Source organism: Solea solea, chromosome 11 (assembly GCF_958295425.1).
Source record: "Solea solea chromosome 11, fSolSol10.1, whole genome shotgun sequence".
Classification (NCBI taxonomy): Eukaryota; Metazoa; Chordata; class Actinopteri; order Pleuronectiformes; family Soleidae; genus Solea; species Solea solea.
The window spans coordinates 27,317,080-27,337,826 of NC_081144.1; the positions used below are offsets into that span (position 1 = coordinate 27,317,080).

At 43.4% G+C, this 20,747-nt stretch overlaps 1 protein-coding gene across 1 annotated transcript in view; it reads left to right on the forward strand.

Annotated features, from left to right (window-relative positions):
- The window catches only part of zbtb46 (zinc finger and BTB domain containing 46), a 78,135-nt gene that overhangs the window by 26,564 nt on the left and 30,824 nt on the right, over positions 1-20,747 (forward strand). Inside the window, exons 2-3 of the mRNA XM_058643006.1 lie at positions 4,497-4,702; positions 4,833-5,775. Coding sequence (XP_058498989.1) covers positions 4,517-4,702; positions 4,833-5,775 — 1,129 coding nt within the window. The 5' untranslated portion in view covers positions 4,497-4,516. The remainder of the gene's footprint in view (positions 1-4,496; positions 4,703-4,832; positions 5,776-20,747) is intronic.

A 20,747-nucleotide genomic window follows, 5' to 3' on the forward strand; every position in this document is an offset into this window, starting at 1 on the left:
CACGAATGTTCACAGATGTTAACGAACGTTCACGGATGTTCACGAATGTTCATGAATGTTAAACTTTCTCTGTGGTGAAATAAAGTGTTTTCACTGATTCACGACTCTCGTCTGACAGCGGCAGGTCCGGGTTGATTGACGCGCGAGTGGGAAGTAAAAGCTGCAGATTTTTGGCCACCGTGGAACCTCCTGCAGCTCCGGCGTGGAGGCGACGCACAAGGATCAACCTGACGTGGTGTTGCTTCATTTCATGTGACAAAATAACTGCAACTGTTACATGAAAACAAGTTCCTAACATGAATCGTTGTTGTGTGATCGGAGGCGCGTCGCAGTATATTGTTTGGATGACAGTTACCACGAGTGCAATTACATTCAGAAACTGTAGGGGCGCTTGTGAGTCGACAATCTAAATGCCCTGAATGACTTTAAAGTTCCTCGGAGCACAAACTCAGAACATCTCTGACACAGAAACATCTTTGTCTTTGTCCTCGTACAGACGGCATGTACCGTGTGTGTGTGTGTGTGTGTGTGTGTGTGTGTCTTTATTTTACAACTCAACACTTTTTGTGTGTGAAATCTCTAAAGTCACGACGTGTTCTGTCTTCTCACACTGACTTTAGTGATTTTCATTGACAGTGAATGACAGCACGAGAGAGAGCTGCTAATATGACGTCATCGTTTTCCTAAAATATCGCATTCTCTGTCTCCACGGAAACGCAAGGCCGGCGATTTCAGATTTTCCAACTCTGGGAGGCGTTTTCAAAAACTACAGTTTCAGGTCCTAAACGCGTCTCTGTCGTCAGCATTGTCTCTGGAGCGCTCATCACTTTTGTTGGTTGGATGTGTAACAAAGACGAAGGACCCTGAATGCAACACTTAAACTAACCGCGCTCTTATTCCAGTTGATTTTTTTCTTCCTCTGTGCTGATACCAGTACACACACACACACACACACACACACACACACACACACTGATACACTCTCCCACACACACACACGCACGTCTCCAGTGGAAGCTGCTGATTGGTATGTGCTTCACTGTGACCCTGTACTCCCTCATTCACACTGACTCCAAAAGAATAAGCAACGGCAGCTATTGAGGTATTTCTCTGTGAATAAATGACTTCTCCCATGTTTTATGTGGCTCTGAGAAGGAGCCTGTCTTATACACTGAGCTTTACAATAGAATGTGCCAGTGGCCCTGAGAGAAGAAGAGCGTAGAGACGACGAGGAGGAGGAGGAGGAGGAGGAGGAGGAGGGCTTGCTGCTGTGTCTTTAAAGCAGTTTTTCTCCAAAGGTGAGAGATGAAGACTCAACACCTTCATCAGGGCATTGCAGAAAGAAAAAAAACCCTCAAGGTTAGGACAGCAATATTTTTGTTCCCTTTTCTCTAAAATAAAAATGTCAAACGTTAGAGGAACTCCGCTGCGTTTGCTCCGCCTCCCTCACGATGCTCTCCATCATTACTGAGGGGGAAAGTTTGGTTTTCAGATTTCAGGACAACCTGTCCACCGTGTGTTTGACCGAGTGGACTTAAAGGAGACACTGGATTGATTTGATCTTACAGGCGATCAGGTTGAGCAGAGCTTTGCCTAACATGACCTGAAGTGTGCCGGCCCCCGAGCAAACGCTGCTGTCGCCTCGGCCGACCCGAGCTGTCGCGTCTTCAAAGGCCCACGAGAGCTGACAGCTGTGGCGTTCCCAAACAAATCACTTCTGTGTCCCTCACTGAGACGAGGGACGAGGGACGAGGGGGGGGGCACTGGCTGCTAATGCTCTCACTAATGCACTGCAGTGTGTGTGTGTGTGTGTGTGTGTGTGTGTGTGTGCGTGTGGCAGATACATGCTTCTTCTTTGTTTCTCCTCTACCTCATTGAATGGTTCAAAATAGTGATGTCCATGTCTTTATCTGTCCCCTGATCTGTGGTCATTACTTCAGCTGTGTGTCGCACACTCTGTGTGTGTGTGTGAGTGTGTGTGTGTGTGTGTGAGTGAGTGCGTGAGACAGAGACAGAGACAGAGACAGAGAGACAGACAGGAAAAATCATTCATCATTGATGAATGGCTGATTAATGAACAGAATGATGTTTTATCAACACACAGAGCCGACAGTACACTGATGTTTATACTGGTGTTGTAGTCAAGACCACCTAAACCGAGACCAAGTCGAGACCAAGACCACGGTGTATCGAGACCGAGACAAGACCAAGACTTTGAGAGGTCGAGACCGAGACAAGACCAAGACTTTGAGAGGTCGAGACCGAGACAAGACCAAGACTTTGAGGGGTCGAGACCGAGACAAGACCAAGACTTTGAGGGGTCGAGACCGAGACAAGACAAAGACTTTGAGGGGTCGAGACCGAGACAAGACCAAGACTTTGAGAGGTCGAGACCGAGACAAGACCAAGACTTTGAGAGGTCGAGACCGAGACAAGACCAAGACTTTGAGGGGTCGAGACCGAGACAAGACCAAGACTTTGAGGGGTCGAGACCGAGACAAGACCAAGACTTTGAGAGGGGCGAGACCGAGACAAGACCAAGACTTTGAGAGGTCGAGACCGAGGCAAGACCAAGACTTTGAGGGGTCGAGACCGAGACAAGACCAAGACCGTTAGCGTCGCTTTGCAGAATTAACTGTGTTTTCTTTTGGAGTCTTTGTGGTTCAGGTAAGCACATTTTATTCTAGATGAGTTGACTGACATCTTCTCACGGCCTCTTCTCCTGTCACTCACATGCACTTTTGTGGGGGGCGTGTGAAAGGGGGCGGGAGGGGTGACGGCCATTAGCGGTGACAAACATTTCAAATGATAAATGAGTCAAGTTATTGTTTTTACCCGAAGAAATACGATTTACACAAGTTCATCCAAACATGCACTGGCGATTTATTGATATCCCCACAGTTGTGGTCTTGACCGGTCTTGAAATCCCGAGTCCGCTTTGTCCGAGACTAGAGTAGAGTGAAAATGCAGTCGATTCCGAGACGAGACCGAGACCTTCAAAAAGTGGTCTTGAGTACTACAACACTAGTTTATACAGTAACAATAAAACAAGATGAAGAGTTATTAAGTTATTGTTTTGATTGATGAGTCATGAAGGATGACAATACAGCCATTCTGCAATAATCAATAAATTGCAGGACAATCACGTAAGGATACGTTACAGTGTCTCTCAAAGTGAATGTTGCTGTGTGCCGCTGCACTGGTGAGACGATGTTTCAGTAACCGAGCAACAGATAATCCGTACATTTAGACACAGATTCTATGAGTATGGATTATCTGTTGATGATTGTGCAAAATATATGATATACAGCATTGATGAGGATTATAGATCATTTTAAAAATATTAAGTATTGATAACTCACACTGATATAATCAATATCAATACTCACACGTATCAGTAATTGATAGCAATACTAATACGTAATAAATAACTGATAATTATACTAATGAATGTCACTATTGATTATCAATAGTCATAATTATTGATTTCTATTGGGGTGACGGTGGGTCAGGTTGTGGGTTCGATCCCCAGCTCCATGCTGAAGAGAACATTGTTCCTGGTGCAGCATGTGAATGACAGATGTGTGTCAGTTAGTAATGGTTTAATAACGGATTCATAGAGTCATTATAATGGAGTGTGAACAGAGGAATCACCTTGTTAATAATAATCAAACGTTTTAAGACTGACTTATCAACCCTCAGTGTCTCTGACGTCACCTTAAATCTTCATCCTCTCACCTTCAGCTCCTCACACGTTACCAATCGCAGGTCTTTTCTCTATGTGAAGTGAACTGATCTGAGCCACATCAGAACCACAGAGGTGACTTTTGGTTTGACTTGACAGCTGATTAAATATTCACAGCTGAAATGAGAAGAAGAAGAAAACTGAGGCTGTTTATTGATAAATGTAATCGTTAAATTGTCTGCACTCAATGAAGTGTTTTTGTCTTCTGAGCTGGTTTGTTCTGCTTTTAATCGTGTCACACACACACACGTGCGCACACACACACACACACGCGCACACACACACGCACACACGCACACACACACACACTGTCAGACTGTTGTTTTTAAACATCAAACCTACAGTGGTTGAAATGTGGTTTCCATTGATGCCGTTGTTTGCATTACTCTGGCTCAGGTTAATAGGAGTTAAACATTAATGATTTCAATTCACGGGCAGCCCATGGCCAAGAGGAAAGGGAACTTGGCTTGTAACTGGAGGGTTGCCGCTTGGACTCCAGGTCCAGGGTACCTCTGAGCAAGGTGTTCAGTAGCTGCCTGCTGCTCCTCGTTCTAGGAAGGTAGAGGATGTTTAAAGGGATTGAATGCAACAATTACTACATCCAGTTAGTGAGAGTGTTCCTTTTTCTTTCAAATAAAAAGATAAATGTGAATAGTTGTATTTGCTCCTGTAAGACAGCGTGACAGCATGTAGACCTACAATGATACATCCTGAGTTCATTCCTTTTGTGTCCTCTTTCCTTTCCTCGCAGGCGTTTGTTCAGCAACACAGATGAACAACAGGAAGGAGGACATGGAGATCTCCTCTCACTACCGTCAGCTCCTCAGAGAGCTCAATGAGCAGAGGCAGCACGGCATCCTCTGCGACGCCTGTGTCATCGTGGATGGAAAGATCTTCAAGGCCCACAAGAACGTCCTCCTGGGCTCCTCACGCTACTTTAAGACTCTGTACTGCCAGGTAAGGGGAGGAAGGGTCACATGACCCGGATGAGTGCTGGTGTTTTTCTCAGCTCAACGTTTGATGCTCAGTGTTAGAGGCTGTGAAAGAAACAAGAAAACATGGCTGTAAACTCTCCTTCCTTATTCAGGTAAAGAAAGGGGCGGAGCCTCACCACCAGACGACTGTCACTCACCTGGACATCGTCACAGCGACGGGATTCAAAGCCATCTTGGATTTCATGTACTCAGCGCACCTAGCTCTGACCAGTAAGAATGTGATCGAGGTCATGTCGGCCGCCAGCTACCTGCAGATGACCGACATCGTCCAGGCGTGTCACAGCTTCATCAAGGCTGCGCTGGACATCAGCATCCGCTCTGAGATGGCTGAGGAAATGGCTGACTTTGAAATGGGAGCTGTGGCTGCTGTCGGCATCGGTGGAGGAGGCGCTGGAGGTGGAGGAGGAGTGAGCTTAGCAGGAACAGGGAACATTGTGGGAGCCACGTTAGGCGGAGGAGGCGGAGGAGGCGGAGGCGGAGGAGGCGGGATCATGGGCATAGCTTCTGAAGCTCTAGCCTCCATCATGTCCGGTCGCAGCACCTCCCCTTGGCTGGCACGACGCACCAGCCCGGCCAACTCTTCTGGGGACTCGGCCATCGCCAGCTGCCACGAGGGAGGCAGCACGTATGGCAAGGAGGACCAAGAACCTCCCAAGAGCCATGAGAGCCAGGAGGAAGCCTGTCACGACTCTCAGCCTGCCTGGCCACATGACTACAGGCCCATTACCGTCAAAGAGGAACAGGTTTCCCCCAACTCCTCCTCTCATGCCAGGGGGAGAGCACAGAGCCAGGGAGAGCAAGGGAGTGGAGGAGCCGCAGGAGGAGGTGGGGAGGGACCCTGGCAACCCCTGTCAGGGTCAGGGCGGAGGAAGAACAGGAAGAACAAGGACACGGTCAGACATATTACCCAGCAGGCTGAGAGTAAGTGGGACAGAGACCGAGACAGGGAGAGAGACAGGGACAGTAGGCCTGGATCTCCTCTGCCCTCCATGTTGACAGTGGCTGGATGGAACTACAGTGGACAGGACATCCCAGGTAAACAACACACCTTTCAGACACACACACTTCCAGTCTTCAAGTCTAATCGAAACACAGCTGCTCTCCAGTGGCTGCCATGATGGATAAGCATCCATCCATGTTGTTGTCGTGTTAAGCCCCGCCTCTAGCATGCCAGGGGAAAATACTTGCTTGTGATTGGCTCCTTTTTTTAGGCTACCTTGTGTTTTTGGTAACTTCAGCCTCGATAACAAAGGGCTTGATGAAAAGAGTGGACACTTAATCTGGGGTACATTTTATGAGCTGGGTGTCAATGTACCTGCTACCAGGTACTATTTTTAGTACCTGCTCCGGCAAGGTTCCAAAAGCGTGCTGAGTAGGTAACTATGCGATGATTGGTCAGACTGCCGTCACAGGAAGCGGCGTCTCACACACAAATCGAGCTGAACAGCGCCGAACTGTAGATCACTTAAAACTACTTAATAATCCTAACAACGTGGGTTAATCTCCAACAACTACAGAAGTCATCGCAGTTTCACGCAGCCGTACAGTGATGACTCCGCCCACATTGAGTAGGTACTTTTTATTGTATAAGAGATGGAACCTAACCCTGCCGTGCCGTGCCGTGCCGTGATGTGACGCTGTTAAGTCAGTGTGTGCTTAATATACTCCAGAACCCTGTGTGGGTGTTTGAATGCATGTGAGTCCTGCACACTGTTGATAGTATTAACTGACCGCTTACCCCCCTCCAGTGTTAAGATTAACTAGCTTCTAACACTAACGTGTTAGGCCCAAGGTGATTATCAAAAGCTTGGAGGTGTGATGTGAATCCTGTGTGTGTGTGTGTGCGTGTGACACCTAGTCAGGACCGGTAGTCCTCATTGAAACCAAAACCTGGTCCTAACAAGGCAGAACTTAATTTGTTAGGAAGTTAAGTGCTAAGATTCGAATAGTTGTTAGGCTGAGGTTAGACATGAACTGGTTATGATGCTGGTTTAAGATTTACTAATGAAGGGAAGTCCTCAGAAGATTAGCTTTGCAAACATAGTGTGTGTGTCTGTGTGTGTGTGAGAGTGAGAGAGAGCGAGAGAGAGAGAGAGAGAGAGAGAGAGAGAGCGAGAGAGTGTGTGTGTGTGTGTGTGTGTGTGCAATGGGACCCAAGGCATCAATAGGTAGATCATTAAAAGTAAGAGAAGCTAATCCTGGGCGCATTAAGGGAGTTGGCTGTGAAATGGGCACACACGTCGCACAGTGAAAGAAAACAGGATAATTGAATTGACCTGGGTCACTGCACGGATTACTAGCACGTCCTCGCCATCCCAGACTCCTCCCCCTCCCTGTTTCTCTGGGGTTTAGGGAAGGACCTTCTGGAAAGGGCAAACTGAGGGAAAATGAGAGGAAGAGAGAGAGAGAGATGGAGAGATGGAGAGATGGAGTGGTTGATCAGAGGAGTATTAAATTAATGAAGGGGCTGCATCATTTCAGGCTTTTCAGGGTTTGTCTATTTGGGCCTCGTGTTCAAGATTCTTTAATACTGAGTCTTGCTCTCTCTCTCACACACACACACACACACACACACACACAATCAATATGTGTAACCCTAAAAATAAATACCTTTATTTAAGAGCATCACTGTCACTGGAAACATTGCTGCCAGTGGGTGAAACGTATGTTCACTTTATCTGAACATCACACGGCCTTTTCTGGCCAAAATCACTGTCTGTAGCTCGTGAGGTCACAGGAGCTAAAATAACAATAATAATAACACAGGTAAATGCACATGTAATATTTGGACTCAGTGATGGAGGCAGCTGTGGAAACAAACCCTGTGGCAGAGTGAGTGGGCCGCTGTCCAATGTTCATATTCTTACTTTCTCTGCTGGCAGCCATGTTCTGGGCGAGTGCTCAGTGCTCACTGTGGGAGCGTCCACACTAAAACCAGTCTGGACCTTTGTTTTTATCATGTTTGTGGGAACATCTCAAAATGACACCCGTGCTTTTTTTTGTGGAGACAACCAAAACTCGACTTTGGGAAAACGATGATGCTTACAAATATTTCATTATTATTTTTATTATTACTTTTCATACATGTTGAAACGGTCTCAGAACCACAAAGACTGTAGTCCAGTCAGTTAAATGCTGCTGTGCTGTGGCAGAGGAAAGGTGACGTCTAGTGTTGCTGCTGGTGGACTCTCACCTGGTTCTGCCTAAACTCACCAGCACTCATACGACACAGAAGAGGGCAGTGATGTGTCTTTATGTCACGAGATTAACCAACGATGTGCAGGAAAGCTTGTGTGACTGTGGTCGTTTGCAGGTTGTGGGGATGACTGAGTGAGTCGGGGGAGGGGTGGTGGTGTTAGGTGGTGAAATGGTGGAAATAACCTCTAAACCAGGTTCTTCTCTGTGAACGTTCAGGTGTTCCTGAATGTCACTGTTTCTGTCAGTTAACATTTAACTCTCTCAGAGTTGGTCGTAGTTTGTAGGGTTGTAGATTGTTAATGTTAATTACTTTTAACTTTGTTATATGGAGCAAAGAAACATGAACATATGATGTTTTGGAGACTTGATCAGTCATTTGAATTCAAACTTATTTCAGTTCAGTTATGGTCTGTATGCTTATGGCTTGAATATAAATGGGTCAGCCATGACAGCAGAACCACTTACCTGGTTCTGAAGTTGTATCTGATCAGCTCATGATCTTGAGGTGAGACTTTAAATAGAATTGTATATCCTTTCTTAATTCCTGGGCTTTTCCATATGCCTGCACGTCTGATTCAGATCTTCTGTAGGTGACAAAATCCTGGGCTTAAGGAGACTTAAGGCATAAGTAGACAAATGCTAATAAGCTCACTGAGCTCTGGTGTATTTTTAACCCTGTGTGCCAGCGATAGCCTGTGAGACAGGACGCTGTTTGAATGTAAAGAAATAACAAAGAAATACAACAAACATATTCTTTTATTCATCTGATTTCCACCGTTTCCACTCAGGGTCAGTGGGTTGTACCACGATGTCCAGCTATTAAGGGCAATGTCAGTCTACGATGAGCCTAATTGCTTCATTCTTTATTGATGACACACTCACACCCTCCCATTCATCTGTCAACGTGTTACTACAGGAAGTGACTGAGGCTTGTGTAGAATAAGGATAATGTATGGATGTGTAAAGTGGATTAGATGAAACTGCTGCACACTCATGTTGACACAAACAGACGGAGGAATCAAGACAAGTTTTCCTTTAGATGCCCTTTGCTCACACACATCTGTTGTGTTGTATTCATGTCATTATGGAGGCTGCTAAGCGCTGGTTATGGCTAATGCATGATCTCACTCCATGTTAAGCTCACCTCGTCAGCTGACACACACATAGTTGATATGTTAACGTGTGCACTAAGAAAACAACATTCAGCTGCTGTGTTTTTCTGTCTGACACTATATTAGAGGTGACACTTTTCTGGTGAGTGTAGTAGTCTCCACGTTTCCTGCCTGCTCGTGTCGTCAACCTTCAAATAATTACCTCCATTTATTTTTAGTTTGGTTCCCCGCTGCGTCTGCCAGACCCGGATTAAAAAGCATCTGCAGTTCAAAGACAGCGGCTTTTTAAATAAAGTATGTTTCTCTTTGATGCACCGTGTCACAATCTATGTAACGCTGAAATAGAGAGTGACATCGTCTATCTCTGATCTATCTATCTATCTATCTATCTATCTATCTATCTATCTATCTATCTATCTATCTATCTATCTATCTATCTATCTATCTATCTATCTATCTATCCATCCATCCATCCATCCATCCATCGTCTGCTCTGTAGCACTTGTACTCACAGACTGAGAGTTTCCTTCGTAGACAAACTTGGTCTTTATCCGTTGTAATAACAGCTTTGGGAAAATTTTGGTTTGTTTTTTTCCACTGGTATTAAAAAGAAGACCTATAGTGCACTCACACACACACACACACACACACACACACACCGTGTGACCTTTAGTGACAGCTTGGGGGATTTTTGGCAATCTGGTACATGGTGGGTGTGATGTACACACTCTCAAATACAAACCCACACACATCTCAGAGCATCTGATCATGAAGACGTAGTTCAATCACACGTAGGCCATTCTTTCCACTTCCCTCCAGCCATTACACATTGATTACATCGAGAATCTTTTTTGAAATCCATCATCTTCATCTACCTCTCTTCCTCTGTGGACACACACACACACACACTCTAGACATGATAATGGTGATATGATTTGTACATACAAATTACTCTTAAACACTTTTCTAAACACTGTTACAAAAAAAAATTGGAAATTAGAATTAGAAAATTAAAAATGAGTTAATCATGACTAGTCGACTAATCGTGGCAGCCCTAATCTATAGTTATAAAAGGTTTTCTTGTTCCATAACCATTTGCTGACATTACAAAGTAATTGACAGTATTTTGGGGCGGAGCTTTGTGCATTCTGTCAAAGTGTAGCTGCCAGTGCTAAGCTAGGCTTGGAACTATATGAACATTTCCAATCAAGATCACGTGGACAGGAATAATTGCAGTGGTGTTGGGATAATTGTCATCATTTGATTTAAACTCTTAAAATGTGGAAATCACTTCAACCTTACATTTAGGAAATAAACCTTTTCTTCCGCAGATTCCGAGGTTTCTGTTTTTTGAGGGAACATTTTCAGGGTAACTGCGTAAAAATAAAACACACAATACAGTCAGAACAAAATGACTGCAGTGAATGGCAGAGCCAGCACATGACCTCACCTCATATTCAGACCAGCTTAACTATGGCAACTACTGAAACTATGGCAACTACACTGGTAACTAAACAGGAGCTGAGGCGACACTGTGCCACTTCCTGTTCCTGTGGGGTTGTGTGTACTACTGCTCTCGACCAACTCTATGGATGTACTTGTATACTTGGGAAGTACAACTGGAGTACATACTCGCCAAATACAGGAGTACACAAGTATGATCACAGCAGCGTGTTTCCTTCTGCTTCTGTTTGATTGGTCGCTGGCGGCAAACGCTTAAGCCTCATTATCGCCACCTACAGAGTGTTGATAAATGAACATGTAAAATACTTTAATAAATGCATATACTTTTAAAAATGACTTACAATAAAGTGATATTATACAAAACAACCACAACTTGTTTCTTTTTATATTTTAAATGTTTATTTTCTTTTTCTACCCATTATAAAGAGTCAATCGCTATTTGAGGGGAAATAATAGAAGCAGTCCATGTGATTGACAGTGCACCAGTGCAACGTTAATATCAATCTAAAATAAATTCAAAAAGTTAAATATTAATAATATACTAACTTTTTGTCAGGTCAAGACTTTTACATTCAAAATAATTCTCCAACACCAGATCTTTGATCAGACAAGTATCTAATGACAGACACGTTTACCATGCGCAGAACTGTTCACCTCTGACAACTATAAATGTGTCATATCTTGATACATAAATGACAAATTTAGCCTCAAATGATCTTAAAACTGTTCTCTGACACAGATTTGTCTCTGCCAACATGTTCAGGCAAAATGCATTCTGGGATACATGGCTTTTCCAAGTACGCACAAATCACCACCTGATGCATACTTGGAGCAAGAACACTTCTGGATATGAGAACCGTACTCCCTGTTCGCTAGGGTTGCCAACTGTCCCGTATTAGCCGGGACGTCCCGTATTCTGGGTCTAATGTATTTGTCCTGTATGTGTCCTCTCCTGTCCCGTTTATTGACTGCTACGCTGATCTAACCACTGAATGATGCAACAACAGCAGCAGTGCTGATCACGACACTTGAGAATCATCCAATCACAGTGTGATGACGACAGGTGCTGTCCCACCTCGCGCCGGGAGACGATACAGTGACAACGTCAACGTCGGTATACTGTGACAAGTCAACGTCGGTATACTGTGACAACGTCAACGTCAGTATACTGTGACAACGCTAACGTCGGTATACAGTGACAAGTCAACGTCGGTATACTGTGACAACGTCAACGTCGATATACTGTAACAACATCAACGTCGGTATACTGTCACAACGTCAACGTCGGTATACAGTGACAACGTCGGTATACTGTCACAACGTCAACGTTGGTATACAGTGACAACGTCAACGTCGGTATACTGTGACAAGTCAACATCGGTATACTGTGACAACTTCAACGTCAGTATACTGTGACAACGCCAACGTCGGTATACAGTGACAACGTCGGTATACTGTCACAACGTCAACGTCGGTATACAGTGACAACGTCGGTATACTGTCACAACGCCAACGTCGGTATACAGTGACAACGTCGGTATACTGTCACAACGCCAACGTCGGTATACAGTGACAACGTCAGTATACTGTGACAACGCCAACGTCGGTATACAGTGACAACGTCGGTATACTGTCACAACGCCAACGTCGGTATACAGTGACAACGTCGGTATACTGTCACAACGTCAACGTCGGTATACAGTGACAACGTCGGTATACTGTGACAACGCCAACGTCGGTATACAGTGACAACGTCGGTATACTGTGACAACGCCAACGTCGGTATACAGTGACAACGTCGGTATACTGTCACAACGTCAACGTCGGTATACAGTGACAACGTCGGTATACTGTCACAACGTCAACGTCGGTATACAGTGACAACGTCGGTATACTGTGACAACATCAACGTCAGTATACAGTGACAACGTCAGTATACTGTCACAACGTCAACGTCAGTATACAGTGACAACGTCAGTATACTGTCACAACGTCAACGTCGGTATACTGTGACAAGTCAACGTCGGTATACTGTGACAACGCCAACGTCAGTATACTGTCACAACGTCAACGTCAGTATACTGTGACAACGCCAACGTCAGTATACAGTGACAACGTCAGTATACTGTCACAACGTCAACGTCAGTATACAGTGACAACGTCAGTATACTGTCACAACGTCAACGTCGGTATACTGTGACAAGTCAACGTCGGTATACTGTGACAAGTCAACGTCGGTATACTGTGACAACGTCAACGTCAGTGTACTGTCACAACGCCAACGTCGGTATACTGTCACAATGTCAACGTCGGTATACTGTGACAACGTCAACGTCAGTATACTGTCACAACGCCAACGTCAGTATACAGTGACAACGTCAGTATACTGTGACAACGCCAACGTCAGTATACAGTGACAAGTCAACTTCAGTATACTGTGACAAGTCAACGTCGGTATACTGTGACAAGTCAACGTCAGTATACTGTGACAACGTCAGTATACTGTCACAACGCCAACGTCAGTATACATTGACATGTCAACGTCGGTATACTGTGACAAAGTCAACGTCGGTAAACAACAATGGATAAACCTGCAAAAAAGAAGAGACTGTGCAGCTACAACAAAGACGTGGGGTAAGCCCGTCAGTGGTGATTCAACCGAAGCCTTCTGCACTTTATGTCGGAGGGAATTTTCAGTTGGCCACACACACACAGATGGTGCACATTCTGAGTCACTGCTATTTTATTCCTCTGCAAAACTGCTGTAATTATGACAAATGCCTTAAAACAATATACTGTGTAACCGAGATAAGGACGTCTATACTGGGTACGTAAATAAACAATCCAAGGACACGAATGGCCGTCTCACTTTTATTCCACTTCCTTTTTTTACATGTAAAACAACCCTTCTTCCTGGCAACAACAACCGTGTCACTTCCGGTCTGCCCTTCACAATAAAACTACACATCAGGTATGAGAAACAATACCTGACAAACTCTACTAAGAGCTGCCATAATAAAAACATACGTTACACACAAAACCATACTCGTCACCTTGTGACACAGTTAGAAACCCTACTGTTCGCGTACATGTGAATTGGAACAGTACTTGGACCATGACTGATGCGCAGGTGCAGGGAAGCATGCACAGTAGTTATTCTTTAACAACCCGTTGGTCATACACTTGTTTTGTTTTATCTCAACACTTTTGCTATCCTAGCCTAGCACTTAGCTTAGCAGCAGTGGCCTGTCTCTGGTGTCTGTGAAGTCACATCGTATTGTGAAAGGTTAAATGTCTTCGTTGAGTTGTCGTTGTTGTGACGACGGTGTTTAGTGGTCGAGCTGGTAGAAGGTTGTGGGTTGACACTTAAGCCCACATTGCTTCTGATGGCTGTGCCAAGTGTGACTGGAAATGAAACACGTGTGAACCAAAAAGTGCTGCACCTAAATGCTCTGTATGAATGTGTGAGTGAATGGATGTGAAGTGGTGAACGGCAAAACTGTAGTGTATTATAAATACAGACCAAAGTCTACACTGTGTCTTTTCAAGTAAATTCATAGACAGTGGTAACCACTGTCTCTGTACCTCTGATGATATGACGCTGTATTACACATGGAGGATGCACATATGCATGTGACACACGACAGCTAGCATGTGTAAATCATCGCAGAGAACATGTCATCACTTCAAAATAAATCACTAGGATGTTGTTGGTGAGCTTGACTAGAGTCATTTCCCTTACAATTGTCTTTGTTGACAATGCAAATGTAACACAATCATGTTGTTGTGCAGTATAATTATATCTTAGCTAAATATCTGCTGTGAGAAACCATGTGGTCCATGTTCCTGCATGTGAGTGATGCATGTTTGGACCTGTTCTTGAGCTCTGGACTCGACTGGGACCAGCACCCACACACTCCCAACATCACCCTTCACTTTACACTCCTGCACAAACGTACTCTGTACAGCGCCCTCCCTCCCCTCCCTCCCCTCCCTCCCCTCCCTCCCCTCCCCGAGGCTCGGCAGTCTAAAGGTGAACACTTGAAATAATGAATGGGATCCCCCTTTTGCCCCCTTCCTCTCTGTTTCTAGTTAAGACTCTCCCAATAGTATTTGCACTTCATTAAACTTGAAATAGGTTTAATATTTAAAACACCGTGAACAGATTTCAACCCCCTCACCCACTGCACACCTCTCCACTTTTTCTCCCTCTCATCTCCTCACTCGTGGTTTTAATAATCTACGCTCACATTTTCTTACCTAATTCACTCCGTCTTCATTAAAAAACCAAAATAGATTTAATATTTCAGACTCTGTGGACTTTCCTTTTTAACCCCTTTTCTTCATGGCTTGGTGTTTGACAAGCTGTGGCTTAGAAGACGAGTGTGTCTTTCTGTTTTTTTGTGGCCGTTCATCGCTCTCACTTTTTCCACCGCTCTATTATCAGTGCTGGCGTTGTCCTGCAGGCCTTGCTGTGTCTCGCTCTGTTTGCTCTGTTTGCTCTGCCCCCTTTTGTCCTTCTTGGACTGCACAGTTGATTTCAGCTCTTTCCTCCCGCCCTGTTGACTTTTGTGGTCCGCTCACCCCCACTTCCCTCAGTTTCTCCCCCTCCCCCTTTGCCCCCCGCCCCCCACCACACATACAAACACAGTGTAGGTGAATGTTATTTCCTTTTTTGTGGTGATGTAAGGCTACAGAGTACTTGTCTGTCCTCTTTTCTGTCTGTTTCTCTTTTGTCCAACCAATGTTCAGTCGACATTAATTGAGAGAAAAAGTTACATTATCACCGTGGAAACCAGTCATTTCTCACCACCCACCAGCCATCTTTGTCGTATGACCTCACATCCTGCTGGTTGTTATGGGCAGTCCACCAGCTAAAAGCCCCTTCTCCTACACCACCACCACCACATTCACACTCTTTTTTCACACTCCTGCTGTCTGTCTTGTTCTCTGTATTCTCTCACTCTCCCTCTATCTCTCAGTTTTGATACTGACACCTGCTCTATTTATAAGTCTCTGGCTTGAAAAGAGCCATGTTGGACAGGAAGTTGCCCCCTCCCAGCTACTGAGCATGGCCTTTTTCCAAAACGTCACCACCCCCAACCTCTGCACCTCCTGCTCCTGGAACAGGAGCTGCAGAAAGGAGGCAGTGCAGTGTGGATACAAGTGAAGGGGGGGTTAAAGATTAGCCGTCCCACCCTGAGTGCACCTGGGTTGGGCCCATGTGTGTGTTCTCGTCAGCCATGGCCCACACACATACTGTACACACTCACACACCAGTGTTTAAACACCAAATCCTACATTTCACTTCAGAATGTATGTGGTTAAATGCTGTCTACCTCTTGGCATTGATCGTTCAGGTCTAAGAATTAAACTACCCAGAATGCATCCTGACAGGATGTCCTGTTGGCACAGTGAAGGCGTGGGTGTGGTTGGACATTAGAAGCAGTAACCCCCCCCCCCCCCCCTCTGAAATCACAGGACACACTTTCAAACACTCTCTGCTTCACTCGGTAACTCTCGCCCTAATATTGAGGGTCAGGTTTAAAATGTCACTCACTGAAGAAGATATTATCTTTTCCATCATGTTACAGTGCAAAGAGTAAATAACCAACTCGTCTGGTAAGACATGACATCATGAAGTTTAGAAATAAAGTGCTACAGTAATGATTGAATCATTAAATAACCAAAGAAAGCTGGATTCCACTTTCAAAAGAACATCATAGATCATACACCACGGCCTCTGTTTGATGTGTGTATCAAAAAGCTCCTGACTAATCATTAACTAATTATCAAAATACCAAAAATACCAACAATAACAACCCGTGTGTCAAAGCTTTTTGTACCGGAATCTAAACCCTAATCAATAAAATATCGCTATTATATTAATGATCAATTCATCTGTTGCTTATTTTCTTGATGCATGGTCAGTGTCAGGAAACAATGAAACACTCAGTGTTTCTCAAGCCTCAAAAAGTTAAATATTAACGCAGTCATGTTTTTAAATGTGTATTTTTAAACTAAACCTATCAACAAAGATTGCTGTTTAATTCAGTCCTTAATTTTATTATTTAATGACCAATCAATGAATTCAGGAATTGTTATTGTTATTTCTTTAAAAGTGTGGAGAGGATTCATGATTCATGAATCATGACAAGGCTCCTCACCAGGACACATTCTGAAACTGAACTAAACTATGAGAGTATGTGCAGACATGCACAGTGACACAGACACTTATGTGTGTCTTATGTCAGAAAACAACTCCTGTGAGCCAGGATGTAAAAGTGCTGATTTTCTCACTGGGCTTTGGTGTGGGAGAGTGAGCATTTAACAAAAAGACATAAACTTTTGATGAATCAACAAAAGTGATGGTAGACTGAAGCAGGCACATCTCCTTGAGTCTCTGATGACCGTAATGTTTCCACATGCCAGACATAACTGCCCCTTTAACCTTTACAGAAGCCACACTTCTTCTTTTCCCACTCTTGTTTATTTTTGAAAGGTGGCTTTGTTCTATTTACCGTATATCCACTCTACCCCATCAGCGTCTGACCGGTTGGAAGAATGGGTGTGGGGAGGTGTTTGGACAAACGGACAACCTGAACAGGATATAGAAATCTACAGCCTGTGGGTGTGTCGCACAGACACACACACACACACACACAACTGTGGGAGTGTTCCCACTGGAGGGCAAAGTCTCTCTTCCTCTTGTATTCATTCTCTTCTTTTCTTTCCCTCCTTGCCTACACCCTCAGCACCCCCCCTTTCCCCCGTCACACCCCTCTAGACCTCCTTCCTTTAGACTCTGCCTCCCTCATCCCTCTCTCCCTCTCTTGTGATACCCCCCCCCCCCCCCCCCCCTTTGAAAAAGAAAGTGTGAAAGATACAGAGGTGCTGGCCAACGGCAATGAGACACGAGGAGGGAGAGGCCAAAGTCACCACAGGGAACAATTATGGCTGGAGCTGTGTACATACAAGTGTGTGTCTGTGTGTGTCTGTGTGTATTTGTGTGCGGTTCTTTTGGGGTTTGATAGCTGCAGAAGCATCCAGTCCTGAAGCCACTGTCTGTCTGTCTGTCTGTCTGTGTGTCTGTCTGACTGTCTGTCCTTCACAACTATGTGTTCAACATTCAACGTCTCCTCCCTCACCATCCTCTCACTTCTGTTTTTACTCATCAACATTGTGTGCACAGTGTATGTGTGTGTGTGTGTGTGTGTGTTACCTCTGTAGGACCTTTTCTGGGATAAACACTGACTATGTCAGGACCAGTAGTCCTTATAGAGACAAGAACCTGGTCCTAATGAGGCAAAACCTCATATCTGTGGTAGTGGTTAAGTTTAGAGCAAAGATTTGGGAAAACACTTTGTTTAGTCTGTCATTCAAATGAATGGAAGTCAATACATGTGAAGAGTAGCTGTGCAGGCCTGTGTGTGCGTGTGTGTGTGTGTGTGTGTGCGTGTGCGTGCATGTGTGTGTGTGTGTGTGTGTGTTGTTTCACATTGAGTACATGGGCTCAGATACAGGCGGGACTGTGGGTTAAACTTCCTCCTCACCAGCAGGATCTGTGTGTGTCTGTAAAAGTGGAACCTCCAGGTTCAATTGGAATTTGTAATAATGTGAATTACCCAAGTGTCCACACACGTGAAGTCACCCACTGTTATCTGCTGTTTTATAAGTGAGAAGAGACCACGTTTAAGCTTGAGTGGTGACATCTGCTGTCAGTCACAACAGAGCCACACACTTAAGAATATCATGCTTATCATGAATATCATGCTTATCTAAATCACACCATACTTCACTAAATGGACTGGAAAGAACCTAAAACTATTGACTGAGACCACAAACTCCCACAGTAACTGTTTACTGACAGTATCATGTAAGTGAGAAGTAGGCACATTTTCTCATTAAGTTAAATACAAACCACATGAGTCACCCTGTGCTTACATTATAATTACATCATAATTAAAGTGCATTTATCAATAGCTGCCTTCATTCATTATTGTATTTATACAACACTTTCTAGTCAAAGCTGCTGACACTACACATTTGTGCTGTATATGCAGCATGTTTTCTATTACGCGTCTTTCATACTGTCACCATAGGCATCAACATGGGGACTGAAAGTGTCTTGCCCAGGTACACATCAGCATGTAGAGTAGTGGAGCCAGGAATCAAACTCACAACCTTCCAGTTAAAAGACGACTCACTGTACTGCTGAGCTTCCATTGTCCTAACACAGTGCTGACATTTTCCTGACATTGTAATGAAAGCAAACTCCAAACTTCGCCTGCCAGCTCACTGGTCCAATTCACGCTCCGTTAAGTAACCAGTAATGTAACCAGTAATATAACCAGTAATGTAACCAGTAATGTAACCAGTAATATGACCAGTAATGTAACCAGTAATGTAACCAGTAATGTAACCAGTAATATGACCAGTAATGTAACCAGTAATATAACCAGTAATGTAACCAGTAATGTAACCAGTAATATGACCAGTAATGTAACCAGTAATATAACCAGTAATGTAACCAGTAATGTAACCAGTAATATGACCAGTAATGTAACCAGTAATATAACCAGTAATGTAACCAGTAATGTAACCAGTAATATGACCAGTAATGTAATCAGTAATATAACCAGTAATGTAACCAGTAATGTAACCAGTAATATGACCAGTAATGTAACCAGTAATGTGACCAGTAATATGACCAGTAATGTAACCAGTAATGTAACCAGTAATGTAACCAGTAATATGACCAGTAATGTAACCAGTAATGTAACCAGTAATATGACCAGTAATGTAACCAGTAATGTAACCAGTAATATAACCAGTAATATAACCAGTAATGTGACCAGTAATGTAACCAGTAATATAACCAGTAATGTAACCAGTAATGTAACCAGTAATATGACCAGTAATGTAACCAGTAATATGACCAGTAATGTAACCAGTAATGTAACCAGTAATGTAACCAGTAATGTAACCAGTAATATGACCAGTAATGTAACCAGTAACGTAACCAGTAATAGATCCAGTAATATGACCAGTAATGTAACCAGTAATGTAACCAGTAATATAACCAGTAATGTAACCAGTAATGTAACCAGTAATATGACCAGTAATGTAACCAGTAATATAACCAGTAATATAACCAGTAATGTAACCAGTAATGTAACCAGTAATATGACCAGTAATGTAACCAGTAATGTAACCAGTAATGTAACCAGTAATATGACCAGTAATGTAACCAGTAATGTGACCAGTAATATGACCAGTAATGTAACCAGTAATATAACCAGTAATGTAACCAGTAATGTAACCAGTAATATGACCAGTAATGTAACCAGTAATGTGACCAGTAATATGACCAGTAATGTAACCAGTAATATGACCAGTAATGTAACCAGTAATGTAACCAGTAATATGACCAGTAATGTAACCAGTAATGTAACCAGTAATATGACCAGTAATGTAACCAGTAATGTAACCAGTAATATAACCAGTAATATAACCAGTAATGTAACCAGTAATGTAACCAGTAATATGACCAGTAATGTAACCAGTAATATAACCAGTAATGTAACCAGTAATGTAACCAGTAATATGACCAGTAATGTAACCAGTAATATGACCAGTAATGTAACCAGTAATGTAACCAGTAATGTAACCAGTTATATGACCAGTAATGTAACCAGTAATGTAACCAGTAATATAACCAGTAATATGACCAGTAATGTAACCAGTAATAGATCCAGTAATATGACCAGTAATGTAACCAGTAATGTAACCAGTAATGTAACCAGTAATAGATCCAGTAATATGACCAGTAATGTAACCAGTAATGTAACCAGTAATGTAACCAGTAATATGACCAGTAATGTAACCAGTAATGTAACCAGTAATGTAACCAGTAATGTAACCAGTAATATGACCAGTAATGTAACCAGTAATATAACCAGTAATGTAACCAGTAATGTAACCAGTAATGTAACCAGTAATATAATCAGTAATGTAACCAGTAAGGTAACCAGTAATATAACCAGTAATGTAACCAGTAATATAACCAGTAATGTAACCAGTAATGTAACCAGTAATGTGACCAGTAATGTAACCAGTAATATAACCAATAATGTAACAGTAATGTGACCAGTAATGTAACCAGTAATATAACCAGTAATGTAACCAGTAATATAACCAGTAATGTAACCAGTAATGTAAACAGTAATATAA